The sequence below is a fragment of the Nelumbo lutea genome, chromosome 1 (assembly GCF_056320005.1).
Source record: "Nelumbo lutea isolate HS-2025 chromosome 1, American lotus-T2T, whole genome shotgun sequence".
NCBI lineage: Eukaryota > Viridiplantae > Streptophyta > Magnoliopsida > Proteales > Nelumbonaceae > Nelumbo > Nelumbo lutea.
The window spans coordinates 170788249-170813848 of record NC_142684.1 but is presented as its reverse complement, the minus strand read 5'-3'; the positions used below and the strand labels follow the sequence as shown (position 1 = coordinate 170813848).

Genomic DNA, 25600 nt, shown 5'->3' with positions numbered 1-25600 from the left:
GAGGTTTTTAGTTCCGTTCTCCCAGAGTTTCTACTCTGACTTAGAAGTAGATCGTCCGAGTTAACGAGTCACTCGCACTGGGTAGTGGGTAGTTTTGGTAGGTACTTTTTTTTTTTTTTTAGGTTCTTTTATCTTTATTGTTTTTTATTGACTTTTTTTGGGGAGAATGACGGTTTAGCCTTCAGAATTTTTAGGCCTAAAATGCAGTTGGGATGAGTGTGATGGTGTATATAACGGGGTTTTTGATATTTTGAATGTTTATAACTCTACAGTGGAAATCAGAAATCTCCATTGGGTATGTGTGGAATTCTCTTTTTTTTTTTTTTGCTTCATGAGCTACAGCCTATTAGCCTACACAATGAGGGTAGTCCATTCCCCTCCCTTGAACCCCTAACCCTCCATATGTTCTTCACGCATCATGCCTCGCATCGTTTTTTTAATGAAACAAAATATATTACACACAACGGGGTAGTACATCCCGAGACGTTGGCATAACAAATAAGAATAAGAGAAGAGGGAAGAGATGAAATGCTAAAATCTAGAGAAGAAAAATAAAGAGCCCCCCGAGCCAACCGATCAACTGCCTGATTTGCTTCTTTGAAAACATGTTGACAATGAAGATCTCCATCGAATGAATCTTTCAGCTTCCAAGGAATATCCACATTTCTTTTGATGAAGGAGATGACAAGAGATGAATCTCCCTCTTTGATGATATGAAACTCCTTGTAGTTTGTAGCTTGGACATAGGCTTCCCATGCAATTTAAGCTTCAGCCTAATTGATGGAATAAGTACCAAGTTTATATGTTTTGATCATTAGAACCTTACCAAGATGGTCTTGAACTATACAGGCCACTATACATTTTCCATCACTATTACAAGAGGCATCAAATTTTATTTTAATATAACTATATTTTGAAGCATCTAACTAATTTATTTCCAAAACTTGTGAGATGTGGTAGAGGTAATGAATTTCTATCAAAAGTTTCCATAAACATATTTAAAGCTCTGTCTAACATTATTGGAATGGGAGTAGTACCATCATTAAAAATTGTGGAGTTTCTATTTTTCCAAACCACCAATAGAACAAAAGCTATTTTTTCCTTTACGAATAGAATTTTGCTTTCCTTTTTAGTGCACATTCTTGTCCACCAATCACTTAGATTTTCATTTTCATTTGGGCCCTCCATTGGTGTGTTTAAAGTAAACCAAACAAAGCTTGTGCAACTACAAATTTTAAAAATATGTTAAGTATCTTCTTCAAACCCACAAAAACTGTAAGAGCCATTAATATTAAATCCTCTTTTCCTCAAGTGGCTTTTAGTAGGTAGTCTATTATTTAACATAAAAATAAAAATAATTTAATATTTTGGAGAGCATTTCAAGTTCCAAATGCTATTCAACCAATTAAAGTTGCTGGGTGGATATGAAATAGATGAACATTTAAGTAAATAAGCTCATTTTATAAAAAAGGTCCCCTTAGGATTGCACCCCTAAACCCTTTTATCCTCCAAGTAGTTAAGGGGCAATATGAATAATTTTAATGTATTGTCAAACATAGAGATCTCATTTTTTATTTTGTCTTCCTTCCAATAATTTATCTCAAAATCAATCATTTATGCTGCTTTAATATTAATATTTATAATATTTTCATGATTCTAAGTTTCAATTAAAGGTTTGTCGTATACCCAATTATAATCTTCCATATTTGTATTTATTATTGATATGAGAAGTTCCGATTACGAGGGCGGTGTGAGGCGCGCCCTGATCCCAATTCGGCGGTAAAGGGACTTGATCCCAAGCCTCTACTTAGACGATTTTGAAATCCTACCAACTGACAACTGAGCCACCCTCGGGTTGGTGGTGGGTAGAATTCTCACACCGACCTCACGGGAACATCCTTTGAGGTTGGCTTTGTGTTTGACTTGACTTGGATCAGTTGTCTCATAGACCATAGAGATGGTCTATCACCAAAAGTATTCGGCCTCGGTCCTACAATATTACTATTTCTTTGCCTCTCCATTAAAGGGAGAAAATTTAGGAAATCGTCTGCGTATTCCCCGAATCTCTGTTGGCGTGCTTGCGCGTGTGTCTTCCGCCATGTCTGTCGAATCCGCCACTGCAATACAAAGAAACCAAGTATGTCTACGTTAGAACCCTAATTACAGTCTTTAACATTTTCTTCTTTTTATTTTCGAGTTAACTGAAGATTTGATCGAACGTGAAACATGGATCAGGTTGATTTGCTCGATTTCGTAGACTGGTCTGGAGTCGAATGTCTCAATCAGAATTCTAGTCATTCTCTTGTTAACGCTCTGAAACAGGTGTTTTGTCGAAGAATGTTGAATTTAAGTTAATCTAATTTCGTTTTTTTTTTTTTCCCTTAGTCGGGTGGGCTTGGTTAGACGTTGTAATTAATTTTTGTTTTTGTTTTCATATTAGGGTTATAGAGAAGACGAGGGTCTGCATCTGGAGAGTGATGCAGACGAGCAACTTTTGATTTATGTTCCTTTCACTCAAGTGATTAAGCTGCATTCCTTCCTCATGAAAGGTCCTGAAGATGAAGGTAACGCTTAATTTCCCTCCCTCTACAGTCTAAACTGTTGTACTGATAGGTTATTTTAACTTAAGGCAGTTAGTCATGAATGTCAACATCTTTTATTGGTTACTTCCCGTTTCTGTAATGGAAAAGGTTTCATCGGTTTCATTTTCTTTTTCCTGCTCCGTTCCTCAACAGAATAGGTTGTTTTCACTTATTTGTTATAAATGGACAGAAGCGTATAGAGGGTTACAGCCTACAAATCTATGATGTTCTGACGCTATTAACTTGACTTTTGTATAATGTCTTCAAATGCGTTTGTTCTGACATAAATATATTTGGTATAATGGATAAATAATGTATTAGCATTGAAGCGGTTATACATTAATACTCAACTCAAAAAAGCTTTGTTTTAATTGCATAGGATCTGTTGTGAATTACTGATTAGACAAATTGTTCTGAAATTGGAGCTCAAAACAAGAATGGGAATTGATTCAATGAGGCCTCCTTATAACTTTTGAGTTGGAACTCACTTATCAGTTAACAGTTTCAGGAACCACATATTGACAATTATGATTTGAAGAATCCAAAAAACATGTTGACTAACATGAAACAAGTTCGTGTTTAGGACCAAAGAACACTGATAACTTCATTCCATTGCCTTGGCAGAAAAGAAGGAGAAAAGGAGATAAGGGAAAAGAGAAACTCAAACCTGAAATTGGATTTTCTAATATATTAATACCAAAACTAAACCTTAATCTCATTTACTGCAAAAGGCTACAATTTGTGGATATATACACAAGTTTTCATATTGCAACAAAGATGGATATAAAATACATATATACACATGTATGTAGGTAGGCATGTATAAAGATGCCAGTGCTTGTGCACTGTGTATTTTTCCAAATTTAAATAAGTAATCACTTTGACAAGGCAGAATTGAAAGTGCTAATGACATACCTTCAGCTATATTTTATTTTAGAATTAAATAAAGGTATACAAGCCCACATGCACTGTGTATTTCAAGCACTGGAGCAAGAAAATAAATAATCTGTTACTTTGAAAAATTTCTTACGTTCTTTTTTTAATGTTTTCTCATTGTTTTCCTATTTTTCTCTTCTTACCTTATCGAAATTTGATCACTTCCTGTTTTCCTCTCTTTCCATATCTAAATCTCCTCAAAATTTTCCTATGTCATTTAGATCCGTAACTATTGTTGAATTTGTCTATATTTTGTATAGATTTAGATAAAATTAAAAACCTTGTCGGTAAATATGTATTAGATGTTCCTAAAAATCTTATACAAAGTTTCTCTAGCAGGTCCTAAAACAGTGAAGCTCTTTGCAAACAAGGAGCACATGGGCTTTAGGTAGTGTGAAGATGATTCTTGTTTCCAGTAGTAACTTTTCATTGAATCCTATTTAAATTTGTCACTGGAATTCTTATATTCTTGCTTTTTATGATCACTTATGCAGTAATGTCTCTGACTTTCCACCCAGTGACTCAGCTGTTCTATCCTTGGATAATCTTAAGGTACATGTACATCAACACATCCAGTGGTGGAAGCTCTCCAACAGAAAATAGTAGCTTATTTTTGTATATATGTTGCTTGGATGTATTTCATGTTAGAACTCATGTTTAACGTTTGCAGGGAAAGCCATTTACAGTAAAATATGTCAAGTTTCAGAGTGTCCGTAGGTATGTAGAATCTATCTGTTTTTCTCTATTTGAGTTATTTTTATGAAATATCTATAGGAAAATTATTTGATCTAGTTATGTTTACTTTGGCTTAGTTTGACCATTTTTATTGAGGACAACCAATGTGGTGGTGATGTCACCAAAGTTCAGAAGATTGTTCTCTATGGAACAACGTAAGTAGTTCAGATCTTGTATTTAAGCTTGTTTTATTGTGCCTTCATTTCTTTGACTTGTATAGATACATTTTATTGCTTTTACTTATATAGTTAAGATTTTTTTTTTTTCCTTTCAATCAGGCAAGATGTCACATTCATATTGGAAGGGATTTTCTAAGTTTGATCACTATATTTAAGATATCTTGGAAATATCAACTCTGGTAGTGAATTTTCTGTAACTTATTTTCCCTAGTGGTATAATTAAGAAAACTTGTGCATTGTTCAGAAACCAAAAAGGTATACTATATAACTATTTTATTGGTAATATACACTATATAACTTATCTCTAAAGACTTAAATAATTCAAACGTTGATGGATCTCCAAGGTTATTTGCTAACTGAACTCTCTAGTGGCTATTCTAACATAAAAGTGCATTAATGCGAACTTTTTTTTTATAGTAAAATAGGAATTTTGTTAAAGTAAAATGACGATTCAACATCTGAAAGGTTGATGAGATAGAACCCAATAAAAGTCTACAATCAGTTCCCATAAGAGTACAGACTAAATATTACACCCCTGACAACAAGGAAAAGGAAAGGACACCAAACACATCCAAGTTACTACTAACTTGTCCTAGCTACTAAGGTTGACTTATCATCAGGCTTCACTACTTGTCAACCATTTCAGTTTTAGATTGAAATACTCCTTCCCAATTTTGGGTTACATGTTTCCCTAACATAAGAAGTTTTAGCATGACTTGCAGTAATCATACCATTACGAGTCTTCTAGTCAAAATTAACTTGGAAATCATGAAAAGCCATAAAGTAGTTATGAATCATTACCTATCATGAACATGCCGTTAAACTTTTTCTACTTTTGCTAATTGGTGGCAGTCTGTGTTATTTTTTATCACTAAGCAGTGGCACATTAAGGTGCAAGTCTGATAAAAGCTAGCAATCCCCAACATATATATTTCCTCTTTTGCAATGATTGATCTAACCTGGGCAGTGTTTTAAAAGGTGTGATGCTCACAAGTGAGGCTCATTTTGTGAAGTACCCTCACCTGGATTGTTGTTATGTCTTGATTATAAACTTGAGTTTGGTGTTGATATTTTAATTTACCATGGTGTAGGATGTACCCATATTGTTTAGAGTTTAAACTGTTTACTCTATGTAGGACTTGGACATGTACAAGGATACAACCTTTGTGTCAATTTTTGATAATCACAACCTTTATGTTAATAAAATTATCAATTTTTGTTAATAAACACTTGTAAAAAAACTGTGTTAATAAACAGATTCTCTTATCAATTTCTTTCAGAATTTAGATTTGCATATTCTTGTATATTATTATTATTATTATTTTTTTTTTTTTGTGTTTTGTTCATAAGTGTTTCCTTGCTTTGTGTTAATAAACAGATTCTCTTATCAATTTCTTTCAGAATTTAGATTTGCATATTCTTGTATATTATTATTATTATTATTATTATTTTTTTTTTTGTGTTTTGTTCATAAGTGTTTCCTTGCTTTGTTTAGGTGCACCCCTTGCCTTGTGCCTCAATCTCTAGGAACCCTTTGTAGTTTGTGCTTTATTTGCAATTTGCAATTTTAAAGCATTGTCCTTGGGGTAGTGGCCCAATACAACTCTAATCTTTTCACTCCTCTAGTCAAGAAGGAAAATCTATGGAATTTTCACATCTTTGGATCTGTTTCGATTGGTGCTACAGTAGTCCGAACCAGGAAGAGAAGAAGAAGAAGAAGAGAAGAAGAAGAAGAAGGGTCTGTCGAAATCTAATAGATTACCCATACAGTCGACCCCCTTAATCTATATTAGACTCTAATTATCTTTACGAAGACAAAAATGCCCTTACTTAAGTGTGGGGCAGAGTGACTCTAATAACACTGCCACATAAGCAAGCTACTTAACAAACATAAGAAGACTAAACTACCCCTATTCGGCACACTTTAACACTCCCCCTCAAACTGGAGAATATATGTCATAATCCCAGCTTGTTACATAGATAGTTCACTTTCCCTGAGCTTAGAGCTTTTGTAAACAAATCTGCCCATTGATCATTCGAGCTCACATGTTCTGTATTTATCTCTCCAGCAAGAACCTTCTCTCTCACAAAGTGGCAATCAACCTCTATGTGCTTTGTTCTCTCATGAAAGATAGGATTGGATGAGATATGGAGTGCAGCTTGGTTGTCACAGTACAATCTCATAGGTTTATCCATGTGAAACCCAATTTCTTGTAGGATATTCCTCAACCACACTAATTCACAGGTAGTGTGAGCCATGGCCCTATATTCGGCTTCAACACTGTTTTTGGCCACAACCGTCAGCTTTTTACTCTTCCATGTCACAAGATTTCCTCCAAGAAATGTGCAATAGCATGTAGTAGATCTTCTATCATTCACCGAGCCTGCCCAGTCTGCATTTGTATACCCAACTACTTCAAGTTTTCCCCCTGGTTTATACAATAGCCCACAGCTTGGAGCTCATTTCAGATACCTCACAATTCTAAGGATTGCATCCTAGTGAGGTATACAAGGGTTCTGCATGAATTGGCTCACCACACTGACTGCAAAGGAGATGTCGGGTCTCGTGATAGTCAGATAGTTCAGCTTTCCCACTAGTCGTCTATACCTTCCAGGATCTTCAAATATTTCTCCTGTATCACTGCCCAACTTAACATTTGGTTCCATAGGGGTCTTAGCCGGTTTTGCACCTAACAGTCCTGTTTCTTCCAATAGATCGACATATTTCCTTTGGCACAGATTTACACCTTGTTTTGACCTGGCAACTTCTATTCCCAAGAAATACTTTAATGTTCCAAGGTCTTTTGTTTGAAAATGATTTTGCAGAAATACTTTTAGTTTGCCAATCCCCAATTTATCACTACCAGTGATGACAATATCATCCACATAGACCACTAATAAAATCTTCCCAGCTTCTGAGTCATAGCTGAACACTGAGTGATCAACCTGGCATTGCTTCATTCCAAAACTCTTCACCACTTCACTGAACTTCCCAAACCAAGCACATGGAAATTGCTTCAACCCATAAGTTGCCTTTTTCAGTTTGCACACCTTACTAACCTCCCCCTGAGCAACAAACCTAGGTGGTTGCTCCATATATACCTCCTCCGCCAGATCACCATGGAGGAAGGCATTCTTTATGTCAAGTTGAAAGAGAGGCCAATCCAAGGAAATTAGTACATGGACATAACCAATTTTAGCCATCGGAGAGAATGTCTCCATGTAGTCCACTCCATACAACTGTGAGTAACCTTTAGCAACAAGTCTGGCCTTCAGACGCTCCACACTACCATCTGGCAAGTATTTCACAATATACACCCATTTATAGCCCACAACATGCTTACCAGGTGGGAGAGTAGTAAGTTCCCACCTTTGAGTATGTTGAAGAACAGAAAGTTCCTCCTCCATTGCCCGTCGCCATCCAGGTGAATTAAGAGCTTCTTGAACATTGTTAGGTATGGAAATAGAGGACAAAAGTGAAACAAACTGGCGATGTGAGGTAGAAAGACAAGATAATGAAACAAAATTGGAAATGGGTTGGAGGGTAGAACTGCGTTTACCTTTTCGTAAGGCAATGGGTAGGCCAAGGTCTGAAGATTCAGCAATAGGAGCCATGAGAGGATCCGCAGATGAGGTAGAAGCCGGAGGAGGGGCCGGTGTCGTTCGACGTGTATACACTTGTTGGATCGGTGGTTGTTCAGTGGTGACCTGCACTGGATGAGGTGATGAGTCTACTCCAACAACAACCTCTGGAATTGGATCACTAACAGGAAGAGGAAGGGAGGTAATGGTAAAGACAAGGGTGCTTCATGACTGGAGAAGAAGGGTACAGACTCAAAAAAGGTGACATCAGGGCAGACATAGCACTTTCGGGTAATGGGATTATAACACTTGTACACTTTTTGAGTCCGAGAGTAGCCAAGGAAGACACATTTAATTGAGCGTGCATCTAGCTTGTCTATTCCAGGACTCAGATTGTGGACAAAGCACACACAACCAAAGACACGAGGAGTTAATGGAAATGGAGATAAAGTGGGAAACAAGATAGAGAAGGGGGACCAATCATGAAGAATAAAAGAGGGCATCCGATTAATGAGAAAACATGTAGTGAGTACAACATCACTCCAAAACCGTTTAGGAACATTCATGTGGTGAAGCATAGATCGAGCAGTTTCAAGAAGCTAACGATTCTTTCATTCAACCACCCCATTTTGTTGAGGGGTGAAAGCACATGAGGTCTGATGAATAATGCCATGCTGTTCTAAATACTGTTGAAATGAAGTAAGAAAGTATTCACGACCATTATCTGAACGGAGAACTTTGATTGGAACACTAAATTGTGTGCGTATTTCAGCATGGAATTTTTGAAAAATGGAAAATAATTCACTTCTTTCTTTCATTAAGTAAATCCATGTCATTCCTGAACAATCATCAATAAAGGAGACAAAATACTTGTACCCATTATAAGACTCTATTTTCATTGGACCCCAAACATCTGAATGAATTAAAGAAAAATGACTCAACATACAACTCTCAACTCTTGGATTGAAGGACACACGACGGTGTTTACCAAACTGACATGACTCACATTGTAAAACTGACAACTGACTCAATGACGGAACCAACATCTTGAGAACCTTGAGAGATGGATGTCCCAGTCAGCAATGCCATTGTAGAGGAGTAAGGGAAGTTTGAAGTGCAATTGAAGATCCACCACCGTCAAGGTAATACAATCCACCAGCTTCATGCCCCCCACCAATCTTCTTCCCCGTCTTGAGATCCTGAAAAACACAAGTGGAAGGAAAGAAGGTAACATAACAGTTAAGAGCTTTGGTTATTTTACTAACAGACATAAGATTGAATGGAAACTTAGGTACACATAAAACAAATGATAAGGGGACAGAAGCCATGTCAACATTACCAACACCACAGATGGGATATGAGGAACCATTGGCAAGTGTAACAGTTTGTGATGTGGAGGTTTCAGAAAGACAAGATAACACACCTGGAGTCTCAGTCATATGATTTGAGGCTCTAGAGTCAATAATCCAGGAAGGAGTTTTAGATGACATGCAAGCAATACCTTATTGGGAAAGTGTGGCAGTGGTATGTTGTGAAGTAATTTGAAGGAACCGTTCATACTCATCACGTGGTACACTCACCATCTCCCTCCCAGAAGTAGATGTAGATGTGGAAGGATTTCGGTCTGCCAGTTTACTGTCACTAATATCAACCTCGCCTGCTACAACATGATTAGCCCATTTAGAGGGAGGGCCATGTAGGTCATAACAGAAATTCACTGTGTGTCCTTCCCTACCACAATGAGTACACTTCCTTGTAGAGTTATTTTTTCCCCTGCCACGGCCTCCCCCTAAGTCACAGCCACCCCGACCAATCATGGAATTGCCACGGCCTCCTCTGGGAGCATGACCACCCCCTCTTGTACTATGTCCACCTCCTCTAGCTGTCACAATTGCTAATCTATCAAACTGTGTGGGGTTCTCAGTCTATCCCAAAGAAATTCTACGAAGCCTTGAGAATACTTCCTCAAGTGTAGGAAGAGTAGAGCCCCCCAATATTTGGACTCTAACTGATTCACATTCCGACTTCAGCCCCACTAAAAATCTTGTAACATCTAGTTGTTCCCTTTGCTGTTGTTGAACTTTAATATCTGGAGTGAGGGGATGATAGACATTGACATTCCTTATATTCTTCATGCAGGCATAGTACTCTTCTAGTGTTTTGGTTCCTTGTTGTAAGTCAAAGTACTCTTGATAAAGCTGATATACTCTTGTTGTGTTATCTTGTCCAGAATATATCTTCTTAGCATGCTCCCATATATCCTTAGCCGTATCAAGGAACATGAAGTTGGCACTAATTTTGGGTTTCATATTATTCCACAGCCAAGTCATGATTTGAGCATCTTCTTGTTCCCAATCATCACACCCTGGAGAGTTAACCGGTGGCTTCTCATCTCTTACATGCTTACTTTCTTCTTTGCCTTGAGAAAAACTTCCACTGATTTAGTCCATAGAACATAGTTCTCCCCATTCAGCTTAATTGAGGTCATTTGTACCCCTAGGTAGTCGGGGGAAATTACCACACTAGGTTTCTGATCATTGTACCCATCTCCTATTGCTGCCATTGTACTCTTTCACAGTTGCCTCTAACCTTACTTCTCAGCTACAAGCTGATTGATGTTGTTCACAGTTTGATACTTTAGCACCTATTACAGCCCCTAAACACAACAGTGGGAGCACACACTTGTTCTTATTCACACTACTGCTGACTTCACACACCTACGACCCACATAAGCATCAATTTACCACTCACTAATCACAAGTAGGCCCTCTTACAACTACTCAATAAAAAAAAATTGTGCATCACAAGCACCATAACACAGTCAAATCTGCTACACCTAGTTTAGACTTGTTTAACACACTTAAGAGGGCATTACACAACCACAAAGAGCTCGGCAAGGTCATTGCATTCCACCTTACACCACTCGGCCACTTACAGCAGCCCTAACCCACTCAACAACTCACAACAGCCCTACACCATTTGGCTACTGCACACACAACCCTTTCTAGGGCAACAATGAACCTAGTTCTCTAGGTTCCAATCAATACTAACAACTTCTTGTAGGGTTTCTACCCAGAAATATCAGTAACACTAGAAGAAGAGTTAATCGACCTTCCTTTGAGAATATCAACCAACCATTCACTGCTGAAGTCACTTTCCTTGTTGAAGAAGGTTATGCGCAGTAGAGAGAGACGAGCTGTGATGTTTCTGATCTAGGGCGAACCAATTCTCTCCATTGACTGACCAGAAACGAAGGAGAAGAGTCACGAACACTGCTGAGGTGCTTTACCAACTAAAGTAGGCCAGGAGCATGGCTCTGATACCATGTTTCGACTGGTGCTACAATAGTCCGAACCAGGAAGAGAAGAAGAAGAAGAAGAAGAAGAAGAAGAAGAAGAAGGGTCTGTTGAAATCTGATAGATTACCCATACAGTCGACCCCCTTAATCTATATTAGACTCTAATTATCTTTACAAAGACAAAAATGCCTTTACTTAAGTGTGGGGCAGAGTGACTCTAATAACATTGCCACATAAGCAAGCTACTTAACAAACATAAGAAGACTAAACTACCCCTATTCGGCACACTTTAACAGGATCTATATATAAAAGATGTTTAAGCTGGAAGGCATAGGTAGTGCTTTCCATGGGGTGACTATACATCCAGGGTTTAAAGAAGTCCAGACTGATCCACCTTATAATTATAAATACTATTAAGTTACTTTCTACCACTAAATCATTGTAAGGAAAACACTTCAGCTTCAACTGCATAGCCAATGCTTATAATGCCTTAGTGAATTAACAAGATTTGTCGTTCATGAGTCCTAAAGACCTATCTAATTCCCTATTTTGCTGAGTTGTCCAAGCAATTAGTGGGTATCTTCTCAAATAGATGCATGAATTCAATTGGAAATTAGGAGTCACATCAATGAATAATTTACTTGATCAAAAAAAAAAAAACATTAAAATAACTTTAGTATGAAACTATGTTAGAGGCTCCTCAATTCAATAGGAGATTAGGGGTGGAAATCTTTGTTCACGACTGTAAGGAAGGCTCCTTGAATAACTCTACAAACAAATTATTGTAAGATAAAAAACCCTCTATTAGATTACGTTTAAATCCTAGACATCAATTAGAACCTATTATGCTACAAGTTAATTTAGGTCACTAACACATTCTTATGTAAAACAATTTGAAAACTTCTTTTATGAGATTTTGGCAGATTGTTGATGTTGTTTATTTCCATTGTATTGGTTTTTAGCTCAAACATGCCAGATTAGGAAGATCTGATAAAATTAGTATGCAATGGAAACATATGTATGACAGAAGAAGAAAAGAAATTTGTAGTAGAAGTTGATATTTAATCAAAGGAAAATAAGAGAAATAGTAAGAGGATTGGAGGACTAAACTTTTATTAGATTTACTATAAGAAATCAAATTACAAGAATACCCCTCATAGGGTAGCGGCTTAATTACAATAGAAAAGAAGAGTTAGCAAGCTCATCTAAGAAGGCCCATTAACACAAAATAAGAGAAGACAATAAATTAAGCTAGCTCTTAACATTTTGTTTGTTGTCTCTAAACTCCCCCTCATGCCCAACTTGCTTACATACTACTGCAGTCTAGTCTTTGGAAAGTGTTTTAAAAGCGCAAGGTGCAAAAAAGCGTAGGAGTCAATTTGTGCCTGAGGCACAAGGCGAGGCGTGTGCCTTTTTGAAGCAAGGCACAAAAATACAAAAAAGTGCTAAAAAATAAAAAAATGTCAGAAAATTCAAAAAAAATGCCAAAAAAATAAAAAATATTAAACATAATATTAATAAAAAATATAAACTTAAATTTTAAAATAATGTTTTATAAAACCTATTATCTAAAATTAAAATACATAAACATAAGATGTAAAATATACTCAAATGAGAATTTAAAAATAAAATCAAACATATAAAACATTTTTAAGCATGCAAAACCTCTAATCTCTTTTTTCACTCAATGGCATTACTTCTAGTAGCTAATGTAGTGTAAAACATATTACATTCTTGATTCTACGATCCGCCTTTGTGCCACGCCCCTCGAGGCAAGCCCAAACAAGTCCACGTTAGGTCTTAAGTTCTTAGTTTTCACACAAAAAACAATGATTTTATAGTTTTAATTGCTTTTTAAGAAGACATTTTATTAGGATGAATGAATGAACAACATTACCAAATTGGGGGTTCTCGGCGTGGTCCGGGGGGCGAAGCCCTCAGCCCAGCCGCTATGTTCAAAAAAAGCGTCAAAATTTCAAAAGGCGCACACATTTTGAAAGGGCTACACCTAGGACCTAGGCAAGGCACATACCCTGAAATGTGCCTCGCCTGTGCGCCTAAGGCTGCCTTTTAAATCATTGCTTTGGAACACCTTTGTTGAGCACATCTGCTTACTATTCTTTTCAAGCAATAAATGGTAGACATACTTTACTTGGTATAACTCTCTCCTTTATGAAATGCCTTTTTACCTCAATAAGCTTTGTGTGGTCATGTTTAATAGAGTTATGGGTAATATTAATGGTTGCTTGATTATCACAATAGAACATCATTAGCTTCGACGTCAATGCCCAATTCCTCCAAGAGAGATCTAAGCCATAACAACTTTGACACATCATGGGCCATAGCTTTATACTTTGCCTCAATTGAGGATCTAGTTACCACCAACTATTTCTTGTTCCTCCAAAAAACAAGATTCACCAAGGTACAATGCCCAGAAGAAGACCTTCTATCATCAATACAACCTGCCCGATCTACACTTGTGTAGGCCTCTAATTTTATGTGACTATGCCTAGCAAAGAGAAATACCTTTCCCTAGGGTACCTCTCCAGGAGCATGCATGAATTAGCTAATCACATTGATAGCATAGGAGATATCAGGTCAAGTCATGCAAAGGTGCAACAACTTGCCAACTAATCTCTTAAAAAACTCTTAGGCTAATAACTCACCATCAGTGGTTAAGAGTTTATGATTGTAATCAATAGGGGTAGATATAGGTTTAACTACAAACTTTCCTATTTCAGTAAGTATATCAAGCATAAACTTGTGTTGGGAAATAAATATACCTTCTTTGGTATGAACCACTTCTATCCCTAAGAAGTATCTTAACTCAACTAACTCCTTAATTTCAAACTCCATATTAAGGAACTTAAGACGGTGACCACAATGTCATCGACATAAACAATGAGGAATTTCAATAAGGTATCTCTCCTCTTAACAAAGAGAGTGTGATCAAATTGAGTCTAGGCATATCCTAAACTAACAAGGGCAGCTCTACACCTCTCTCAAATCAAGCTCTAGAATATTGTTTAAGGCCATAGAGGGACTTCTTCAATTTACAAATCTTTCCTTGCATCTTCTTCTAATACATTTCAAGTGGGAGATACATATACTTCTTCATGTAAGTCCCCATTAGGAATGACAATTTGTACCCTATCCGGTGGTACCCATCCCTACTTGTCCCAATGGAGAGGGTTCCCCCCCCCCCATTGAAAAATGGATTTTGCTATTTGGGATTTCGCAACTTGTGTGAGTGTGGGTAGGGTAGGGTATTAGGCTAAACCCGACCCTCCCTGAGTAGGATATTGTTGGAAGGCATATGAACTTATGCAATGTATGTGTTTTTTACATGTTTAATTAAATAATTAGAAATCTGACACACCCCACCCTCAAATGCGGGGAGGGTAGGGTCAAGGAGGGTTTTGCATTTTCATGTGTGGGGAGGGTTTGGATTCTAAAAATCCATCCCACTATGGGTTTTAGGGAGGGGATAGGTTGGGAGGTCTGTTCTAGAATTTACAAAACCAATGTCTTAAAAACCGACATGGAGGTCGATCCGTTTTTGCCTTTGGGTCGTAGGTCACCAGTTCGACCGGCTGGGTTGAACGGTTTAGACTGTGCCACGTCAACGCATATATGTATTAAGTATATATGTGTATAAATATATTTTAGCAATAAATAATGTATAAATATGTTTTAGGTATATTATATGTATTATTTTATATTTAATTTATGTTTTTTAATTCATTTTTTAATTTTTTTATTTATAAAAGTATTAAAGATTACAATTTGAGGCAAAAAAAGATGTTTTTTGTGAAAATAGCGGGGCAAGGCGCCTACGGCTCCGTGGGACGCATAGATCTCGAAAAGTTACCCAAAATAAAAAAAAAAACCAATCGGACATCGGAGTGCAAAGTTATGGCCTCCCAAAGGCAGGTGGGCGATGGATTTGAGTGGGTGTTAACAAATGTTTACGGGCCTAATGATTATAGAGAGGAGGAAACTATGGGAAGAATTAGGGGATATCAGGGGATTGTGGGAAGGACCTTGGTGTATAGGAGGTGATTTTAATGTAATCAAGTTCTCAGAAGAAACAAATAATCCTAGATAGAGGGTGACTACATGCGTGACGAAATTTAATCAATTTGTGGATGCTTTTGAACTCAAAAGAGATTCCTCTATCGCGTAGTAACTATACATGATCCAACCTACAAGTGAACCCCATTTGTTCTAAGATGGATAGATTTCTTTTTTCAACATTGGGGGAGTCTGATCTCTAGAGCACTTCCAAGGGTAACTTTAGACCATTGGCCTATTGTGATTGGTGAGGAAGAATTGGGAAATATAGGGCTTACCCCGTTTAGATTTGGAAATATGTGGCTACACCACCCAAGTTTTATTAATAAAGTCAAGGAATAGTGGCTAGAGAGTGATCCTATAGTAGAATGGAATGGGATGAGGTTCCATAAGAAGCTACAATTTTTGAACAATAAAATTAAGGATTGGATTCTCTTAGAATTTGGGAGGTTAGAAGAAAGGAAGCAAGTTGTGATTATACAACTGGAAGATCTGGATGTGAAGGAGGGGAGGGGTTGTCTTACACAGGAGGAAAAGGAACAAAGGTGGAGATTGCGAAAACAATTGGAGGATGACTTGTTCAAGGAGGAAATTAGCTGGAAACAAAAATCAAGGTGTAAATGGTTGAAGGAGGGGGATAGGAATACTAAATTCTTTCATGTTGTGGCAAGTGGGAGAAGAAGAATAAATTTTATTTCAAGTTTTGAAGTGGAGGGGATAACTTTATCTAATCAGGGTGAGATTACTGGGGCCTTTGCAAATCATTTCAAATCTATCTTTAGAAGACCTTTAAGTAATAGGGTGTGGATTGAAGGGATGGAATGGCCAAATCTAAGTTTAGAAGATAGGGAGTGATTGGAGAGAAAATTTGATGTCGAGGAAAAGGAGGCGGTATTTTCTATGGATAGGTCAAAGGCACCAGGCCCAAATGGTTTTACGATGGCATTTCATCAATATTGTTGGGAGATACTGAAAGAGGATTTAATGTTGGTTTTTGATGAGTTCCATAAAAGAGGAGTGATTAACTTAGGGTTGAATTCCACCATTGCTTTGGTTCCCAAGAAGAGAGAAGCAACCCACCCAAGGGACTATAGACCAATCAGTCTAGTAAATAGTTTGTATAAGATTTTTGCGACGGTGTTGTCCCTTAGGATTATACAGGTGCTCCATACCATTGTAGCAAATAACCAAGGAGCTTTTGTGAGGGTAAGGCAGATAACTGATCAAATACTTATAGCAAATGAGAGTGTGGAGGATTTCAAGAAATCAAGAAAAAAGGGTGTGGTTTGCAACTTGGATTTGGAAAAAGCTTATAATTTGGTAGATTGGTCCTTTTTGCTAGAGGTGATGATCAACTTTGGCTTTGGAAAAAGATGGTGCAGGTGGGTGTTGGGGTGTATTAGGACTTGCCACTACTCTATTTTGGTAAATGGAACAATGGTGGACTTCTTTTCGGCATTGAGAGGAATAAGGCAAGGAGACCCCCTTTCTCCTTTCTTGTTCACCTTGGTTGCTGAAGTCTTAAGGAGACTGATCTCTAGAGTAGATTCCAGGAGTCTAATGAAAGGGTGGAGAGTTGGCAGGGAGAACATACCACTCACACATTTGCAGTTTGCAGATGATACGATTCTCTTCTGTGAGGGAGGAGACTTGAATTGGATTAGGAATTTGAAACTCAAATACAACTTTTTGAGCAAATGTCAAATCTGAAAGTGAACTTTGAAAATAGTTGTGTTGTAGGTGTAAATATGGGGGAAAGTGAGATCCTTGCGTGTGCAAACATTTTGGCATGTGCAGTTTTGACTTGGCCTCTTAATTACCTTGGTCTTCTTCTAGGAGGTAATCCTCAAAAAGGAAGTTTTTGGATTCTAGTTGTGGAGAGATTTGAAAAGAGACTTGCATCTTGAAAGAAAAATTATCTATCTCTTAGAGGAAGAATCACCCTAATTAGGTTTACTTTAGCTAACCTACCCATTTATTAGTTATCGGTCTTTAAGGTACCTACAGGGGTGGCTACCAAGTTGGAAAAGCTAATGAGAGATTTCCTTTGGGAGCCAGGGGAGGAGAAAAAGACCATAGGGTTAGGTGGGAGGTGGTGTGTAGGAGGAGCAAGCAAGATGGAGGTCTAGGCATTAGGAATATAAGGAAGAGAAACTTGGCTCTACTAGGGAAATGGTTGTGGAGATTTTCATTGGAAAAAGGAAAAACTATGGGCTAAGATAATATGTAGTATTCACGGGCTTGCGGAGAATGGATGGGACTCTGGGATTTTGGCTTAGGACGACAACTACATCACCTTGGAAAGCAATCCAAGCTATTTTGCCTTTATTTTCTTCTTGGATCGGGTATGACTTGCAATCAGGTAATCTCATTAAGTTTTGGGAACATGTTTGGGTTGGGGATTCTCCTTTGAAAGACCAATTTCCAGCCCTCTTTGCTATCTCCACCTTAAAAAATGAACCAGTTGCCACTTTCCTTGTACCCTCAAACTCAACTTCTGGGTTTGGATGGAGCTTGGGTTTGAGAAGAGCTCTCAGGGACACAAAATTGGATAATACCTTAATTCTCATGTCCATTCTTGATGGGGTTTTCTTGGAGCCTACAAAAACAGATAATAAGATTTGGACTTTGTCTCCTTTAGGCTCCTTTACTTGTGCCTCCTTTAAAGCCCTAATACAATTGACAGTTCCTATTGGCTTGTCATTCCCCGCCAAAGAAGTGTGGTGTCAAGTGTCAACCTATACCTCTGAAGGTTGGGAGTTTCTGTTGGGGAGCTTTCCTGGAAAGAGTCAACATAGGTGATTTGGTTCAAAGAAAAAGACCCAATAGTTGTTTATCTCATCACTGGTGTGTTCTTTGCAAAGCTGCTGGTGAGTCTGGTTACCACTTACTAATATCCTGTGATTTGGCAAAAAATATTTGGGAATGGTTTGCTTCTTTGTTTGGGTGTAGGTGGATTTCCCCGATGAATGTGCAAAGCTTGTTTAATTCCTCTTCTTTCAACTGCCCAACAAAAAGGTCAAGGATCATGTGGAGATGTGTGAGAGATGATGTTTGCTAGACTATATGAGAAGAAAGAAACTCAAGGATTTTTTCAAAAAAGGAGAGAAGGTTGGAAACTATGCTAGAAGTGTGTTGCGGATGCATTCATAGGGAGGACGTACAGCCGCCGACAGCAACAGTGAGGAGGGGCCCACAAGGGGCCCACAAAGGGCCCACAAAGGCGGCAGCGTATCTTGGCTCATCTTATCTTATTCTTAGTAGTTTTCCTTATCTTCTAGAGTTTGATTTACCTATTAGAAGTAGGAATCTGTTGATCCTAAAAGTGTGAATTATTCTTATCTGTGAGTATTCGAATTCTACTGGGAGTCTTCCCACACCTTTTGTAATCTCCTATTTAAGGAGCTGCAAATTGAGAATAAAGCATTCAGTTTTCAGTCAAGAAAGAGTAGGAGAGTTAGGGTGATCTCTTGAGCAAATCACCCTCAGTTCGCCACCATAGGGTCTGCGCGCAAAGGGAGGGGCAAGGGGAAGCTAGGAGTTCTCCCCGTGGACCGACCCGTGACAAGATCCTACGCTAGGGCCCATAACAAAGTGATCCATATAAGGGTAATGCATTGGTTGAAAACAATGGACCTGTTCATAGATTATTCAATGGATGATATGTTAAGAAATTGCAAGTTCAGCCTCAGTTAAGAAGACCTCGAATTCCACATAGAACCCTCCACCTCTTGGTTTTGTCAAACTAAATTTTGATGGCATAAGCATGGGGAATCCAGGGCCTTCGGGTATTGGGGGGGTGCTAAGAGATGAGAAAGGGAATGTAATAGCTATGTTCTCTTGCCCAATTGGAGTAGGAGACTCTTTGAGGGCTGAGGTATTAGCAGCTTTGGAAGGGGTACAAAGGGCTAAAGACCTGAATGTCAAGAAACTGATTATAGAAGGAGATTCTGAGATTGTAGTGAACTGGCTAAAAGAAGACACCTCTAAGCTTTGGAGCTACAACAATGAAAAGAGAAAATTCAAATGGCTGATCAAGAACATGGAAGTTCAGTGTACTTGGGTAAAGAGAAATGCAAACTCCTTTGTTGATGGATTCGCTGGGCAAGGGGTGAATAGGGATTCTGGTTTCTGGGCTCAGTTGTAATTGTTTTCCTTTTGGGTGCCTGCCCACCTTCTTGGGGAGTTAAGATACTTTAGCTCCTCTACTTTGTAAGCTTATTCCTATTTATTGAAATATGTTATTATTGATAAAAAAAGTTATGGCCTCCCAAAGTTTGCATGCACTGAGTGTGCAACCAATTACCTTGTCACCGGGTCAAACGGGTTAATGGTCGAACCGACCGGGTTGAAACGTTCTTGACCAAGTTAATGGTTTTTGACTGTCTAGTGGGTCTTGATTGAACTGAACCCGAAATCCCGGCCAGGTGACGATTCGAACAGTTCGACAAGCCGAGTCAACGATGGGTTGAAAACATTGTACAAAACCCTCCCCTAACCCACCCCATTGCCATCTTCACTCTCCACTCAAGAAAGCATTCTTTACATCAAATTGATAGAGGAGAATATCAAAACTAATTGCAAATGATAAAAGACACAAATTGAAGTCATCTTAGCTATTGGAGCAAGTTTCCAAGTAGTCTACAGTATACATCTGTGTATATCCCTTAGTCACCAAGCGGGGCCTTAAACCACTTAATAGAACCATCGGTATAGTACTTAATAGTGTAGATCACTTACAAATACACCTTACCATCTCCTTCCCCTTAAGTAGATCAGCAATATCCTAGGTATCATTTTTATGCAATGCTTCTATTTTAAGTCCAATAGCATCCCTCCATTTTGGTTTGGATAATGCATCAACACAAATTTAGGGATAGGCTGAGAAGAAATAGAGGCTAGGAAAGAGTAATAGGATGGTAAAACTAGGCCATAGAAAGGTATTTAGAAATACAATGACCAGTACCTAGGCAGAACTGGTGACATTTCAGTTGTTGTTTTGTCTCAGCCTGCAGGTAAAGCTGACACTCATCCAAAAGCTGCCTATCCTAGTGACACTCTTCCAAAAGCTGACTATCCTAGTGATTCAATCGAAGTAACAGAGACGTTAGAGGATATGGAAGCTCTAAATGATACTGTTGATGAAGGGGAAAGGATTTGGGGATTAATTTTGCAGACCTTTAGACTCTTGGTAGAGGAGGAATTAGGGGAGAATTTTGAAAAGGAACAAGAGGGTGACACTCCAGTTCCTAGTTCCTAGGTAAGGGGAAGGGAGGGAGAAAGTGTAAAACAGGCGAAGAAACAACAAAGAGAAGAAATAGGAAGAAAGTCAAAAAAAGAAAAGAGTGGAAGAACAAGATAAATTGAAGAAAAAGCTTGGAGGAGGGACACCTAAAAGGAGGAGGAAGAAATTAAGTGAAGTGGAGAGATTGAGATGTGAAATGGACTATGATAAGGGGTGTTCTAGGAGAAAAGGAACGTAGTCAAGTTAGCAAAAGGTGGTTTCTCGGGTTGCTCATAAGTTTGGTTCTCAATGAAGATTATTAGTTGGAATGTAAGGGGATTGGGGAGTTCCAGGAAGAGAAGAGTGGTAAGGGAAATTCTCAGAAAAGAAAAGCTAGATATTGTGTTGATTCAGGAATCAAAACTGTTAGAGGTGGATAGGAGATGGGTGAGAAGTATTTGGTTGGCTAGAGGACTGAGTTGGGCTTTTGCACAGTCGGGGGGGGGGGGGAGCGTTAGAGGGGGTATTCTAACAATTTGGAAAAACGAGGATTTGGATTGTACAAAAAAATTAATTGGTAACTATACGATTATAGTGAAATTCAATAAAGGTCAACAATGGCTAAAAGGGCGTTCTTAACTGGAGAAGCTACACAATGGCTAAAAGGGTTTATCGATGGAGTAATTTTTTCAATTAAGATCAACGGTTGGGAGAGCTCTTTGGAAAGCCCATGCAAAAAGTATTAGGCGATCTTGAAATCCAATCAAAAAGGATGGTTCGTGGTTGTGATAGAGGTTTTTGGCAAAAATAGAAAACAATTGGTATGTGGGTGAGATCTGGAGATTGGTTGCTCAAAATCTTCAAGACTTTATGTGGATGAGAGCTGGATATCTAGCTTAAGGTAAAAATTAAAAGATTTTACCAAACAAAGAGATTGAACAAGGAGTAATCGTGAGTTGCGCCACCAAAGTGCAAAAACCAGTGTTGGAAGAAAACAGGGGGATTGGGAAAAGAAATTGGTTTTGAAAGCAAAAAAGAACGTTAAGGATTGGGATGAAAGAAAATTGGAAGTCAGTTCAGGTATTTCAATTTTCAATTTTGACAGAAGACATGTTGTTCTGGAGGTCAAAGAAGAAATAATTGATTTTGATAGCTTTGAGATTGATTCATGTGTGATTTGGATCCAAAGATGGATAGTTTCCTGTAATAGAAAAGAGTTGCATAACAAGGCCTTCATTATCAGATTGTTGGGCTTCCTTTCAATCTATGGGTGACAACAACTTTGGAGAAGGTTGTGGCGGTGATTGGAGGTGTTCTCATCGCTCACTATACCTTGAAGCCTAGTTTTGTAATGGTTGTTGTTACTGGAGTGAAGCCAGAGGAGATTCCTTGTGCCCTCGATGTTTTCTCAAATGGGGCTTGGACGAAGGTATGGATTGCGATAGAATACGAAGCATCACTTTGGGGGGTAGGTCTAGAGGTGGAAGATGAAGTTGATGTGGTAGGGAAGAGGACAAGTGGAAACAAAGGCATGGAAGATGGTTTAAATTTGCATTCCAATATGGAAGAAGAAAAGCTAGGAGCAAAAAGGATTTCTAAAAGCTTTTTGGAAAAAATAGTGACTTTAATGGGCTTTGGAAGGAGTAAGCTTGATAATCTAAACGTTGTCAAAAATCCAAATCGTTTTGATAGGCTTAACTCGGGCAGTTTGGGCATTAATGAAGGAGAAAAGTTCGGGTCGGGTACTGGGGGTATTTGCTCTGAACCAGGTGGAATTCATAGGGGACTTTAGCAGCTTGTTTGATTGTCTCGACGAATTAGCTTCTAAAAAGGATGTTCGAGAGCTTATTTCCAAGTCTAAGAGCTCTTGGTCAGATGCAAATTAGGGTCCTCATCTGAAAGACTCTTCTCTTCCCCTAGATAGGTAGAGAGGTGTTCGAGTTTACAAAACTGCCTTGCAGTCGGGCAGGGGGAATATTGTTTTAGGGATCGGAAGGAAGGCAAGAGGAGATGCTTAGTTCCTTCAAAGTCATTGCTGAAGAGGAATGGAGCAACAAAGAAGGTCGTGGTAGAGGCTAGAAAAGGAGAGGAAAATAGGTGGATCTGGCTAATGTTTGACAAAAGTGGTAAGAAAAGGATCATTAGTGGTCCTAGAAAGATGCTCGACGACAAAAAGTTGTAGAGAACTGCCATAGTAGAGAAGATCATGAAAATAGAGAGAGTCAAAAAAGAAAAATCCAGTAGTTCGAAAGGAGAGATTGGGGAGATGAGTTGGGGAAAACCTTAAAGAAGCCAATGAAGATGAATTGGGGAGACCGGTGAGGTTGAAGGGTCAGGAAGACAAGAGGTCTCTGGTCAACCAAGATTCAAGCACTACAAAGTTTTCATAGAAGCGAGGAGGTAAGTCAGTTGGGATTGCAAATTCTCTTTTTATCCTCTAAAAAAATATTCTTCTCAAAATATTCCTTAGTATTATTATATAGGAATATCTTGATACAAGTATCAAATTGGGTAAGAAACTATGAACAAATTTGTGGAGTTTTACAATTTTTTGTCATGAGAGTGCATCAAGTATATCCATGTATATCGAGAAAAGCCATCAATGAATAAAATAAAATATCAAGTGTATTGAGCATATCCACCCAATATTTGTATATCAAGTAAATGGTAATGCTTCGACACATCAGGGTACACAATATTGAATGGAAATTTTGATATTTTATTACTCAATGGATACATGCTTCTCTAATGTTTGGCGAGTTCACAAGACTCACAATGAAGATCAAACAAACTTATCAAATAAATAAATAAAATGGTCATTGCTCAAGCATGTTTAATAGGTATATTCCGTTAATGTCATATAGGTGAGGTGTCAAAATGGTCGTTGAAGTATTTAGGGCAACCTTTGGGAGATAATTCAAAATAGAGCAGCTTTTGGGATCCTGTAGTAGAAAGATTTGTCAAGAGACTCACATCTTGGAAGAAAAGCTATATGTCTTCAGGGGAAGGATCACACTAATAAGAGCTACATTGGCCAATTTGCCAATATATTTTTACGTTTGTTTTTAAGATGCTGATGAGTGTGAGTAGAAAACTAGAAAAGTTGATGAGGGACTTCTGGGGAGCAGGGGAGGAGAAAAGGGACCATAGTGTTAGCTGGAAAATGTTGAGTAGAAGAAAGAAGTTTGGTGGGTTAGGTCTCGACAATTTACAAAAGAGGTATGCAGCTTTGTTGGGAAAGTGGTTTTGGAGGCTACTTGTGGATAAGGACAAGCTTTGGGCTAAGATAGTAATTGGCATTCATGGGCTTGTAGCTGACAGTTAGGATGCTAGAATATTGACTGGGGTTGCTAGAGCCTCTCCTTGGAGGACCATCCATGCTGTCCTCCCATCTTTCCCATCTTTTGTTAGGTATTACCTTTGTTCTGGTAACCTTATAAACTTTTGGGAACAGGTTTGGGTTGGTAATCTTTCTTTGAAAGATAGGTTCCTATCTGTTTTTGCTCTAACGCAATATAAAGATGAACCTGTGTTCTCTTTCTTGGCTCCTTCAAGTTCAAGAAGTGGTTTTGATTAGGATTTGGGTTTAAGGAGGGGTGTGAGGGATTCGGAAATTGATGATGTTTTGGACTTGCTTCATGTCCTTAATGGGGTTTACTTGGATTCCTTGAAACCTGACAGTTGTATTTGGACCCTATCCTCCTCTGGTGCCTTTTCCTATGCTTCTTTCTTTAAGGCCCTTACTCAACCTTTGATTCCTTGGGGATACCATTTCTAGTGAAGGAGATCTAGAGCAATCCTATCCGTCCAAGAGAGGGAGGTTTTTGTTGGGAGTCTTCCTAAAAAGAATTACTACTTGGGAGTGGTTTTTCTCATTGTTTGGATGTAGTTGGTCTCCCCCGACTAATGTGCAAAGCTTGTTTGCTTCTACTTTCATGAGGTGGCCAAAGAATGGGGGACAAGTGTTATGGAGATGTGTAAGGGTGGCTGTGAATTCGACTGTCTGGGAAGAAAGAAATGCAAGATTGTCTTCAGAAAAGGAAAGAAGAAGAGAAGCTATCGTTAAAACCATTATGGTGAGAGTGGTTCATTGGATAAAATCTATGGAGATGTATGTTGGCTTCTCAATAGGTGATATCATGAACAAATGGAAGTGGCTAGCTTTGATTGCCATAAATCCAATATAAGCCCTACTTTTGTTAGATAGTTTTGTATGCCCTTAGCTTCAATCTGATTTGATGTACTTTTGTTATTTAGTGGAAATAAATAAAGTGCATGTTTGATTCATGTTGTTTGGTTTAATTCTGTGTAAAACCCTAAAACTGGACATTTATAGAGACTCATGTTAGTTTTAAATGTTCACAGCCATTGGATAAGTCTGGGGAGATTTATCCTGCCAAGGCTGATACTGGTGTGCCACCAAGTGTTGGGATGGCCTGTCTCAGCCATCAGGGTAAGACCCGAGGCACATGCAGTATGGGATTACTTGAATCTTTGAACCGGACCAGATTTCCAGTATTGCCCTGGACCTCGGAGATAGATGGGCAAAACAGGAAAGTTACACCTAACCCCTAGACTCGATTTTCACTAGGTGTTGGATCAGGCTGCCTTTGATATGCCATTCAGTGAGATCCTTAGCGGGGATCAAAACCTGGGTATGTTGGGGCAGTTTGAGAATTCATCTGAGTGGGTGATCATAGTGACAGAATCAGCCACTTTGTCGGACAAAGGGTAATGATCGGGAATGCACTCTCTCTGATGGAAACCAAACTGCCGGCAGTTGATTTCAATCGTTGGAATTTTGTTTTGCAAAATTAATATATTTATATATATATGTACGGTTTCAAATTGTTTGCAAATGGTTTTAATTCCCGGGATCCATGTGAGAGGAGAGTGCGGCATTGTACCTTGCAGCCGAGGGAGAGGTCCTCTCTTGTCGGGCAGTGCTTGATCATTAAGGGCTGAGAGGTTAAGTGTAAGACCATTGAGG

At 38.5% G+C, this 25600-nt stretch overlaps 1 protein-coding gene across 2 annotated transcripts in view; it reads left to right on the top strand.

The window, feature by feature from the left end:
* The first annotated feature begins 1727 nt into the window (after positions 1–1727).
* The window catches only part of LOC148879149 (PITH domain-containing protein At3g04780-like), a 41883-nt gene continuing 18010 nt past the window's right edge, over positions 1728–25600 (top strand). For both annotated transcript variants that reach the window (XM_088960572.1, XM_088960571.1), the window contains exons 1-7: positions 1728–2137; positions 2236–2322; positions 2441–2564; positions 3858–3906; positions 4013–4070; positions 4189–4235; positions 4331–4408. In XM_088960572.1, the coding sequence (XP_088816698.1) occupies positions 1958–2137; positions 2236–2322; positions 2441–2564; positions 3858–3906; positions 4013–4070; positions 4189–4235; positions 4331–4408 (623 nt within the window). In that variant the 5' untranslated portion in view covers positions 1728–1957. The remainder of the gene's footprint in view (positions 2138–2235; positions 2323–2440; positions 2565–3857; positions 3907–4012; positions 4071–4188; positions 4236–4330; positions 4409–25600) is intronic.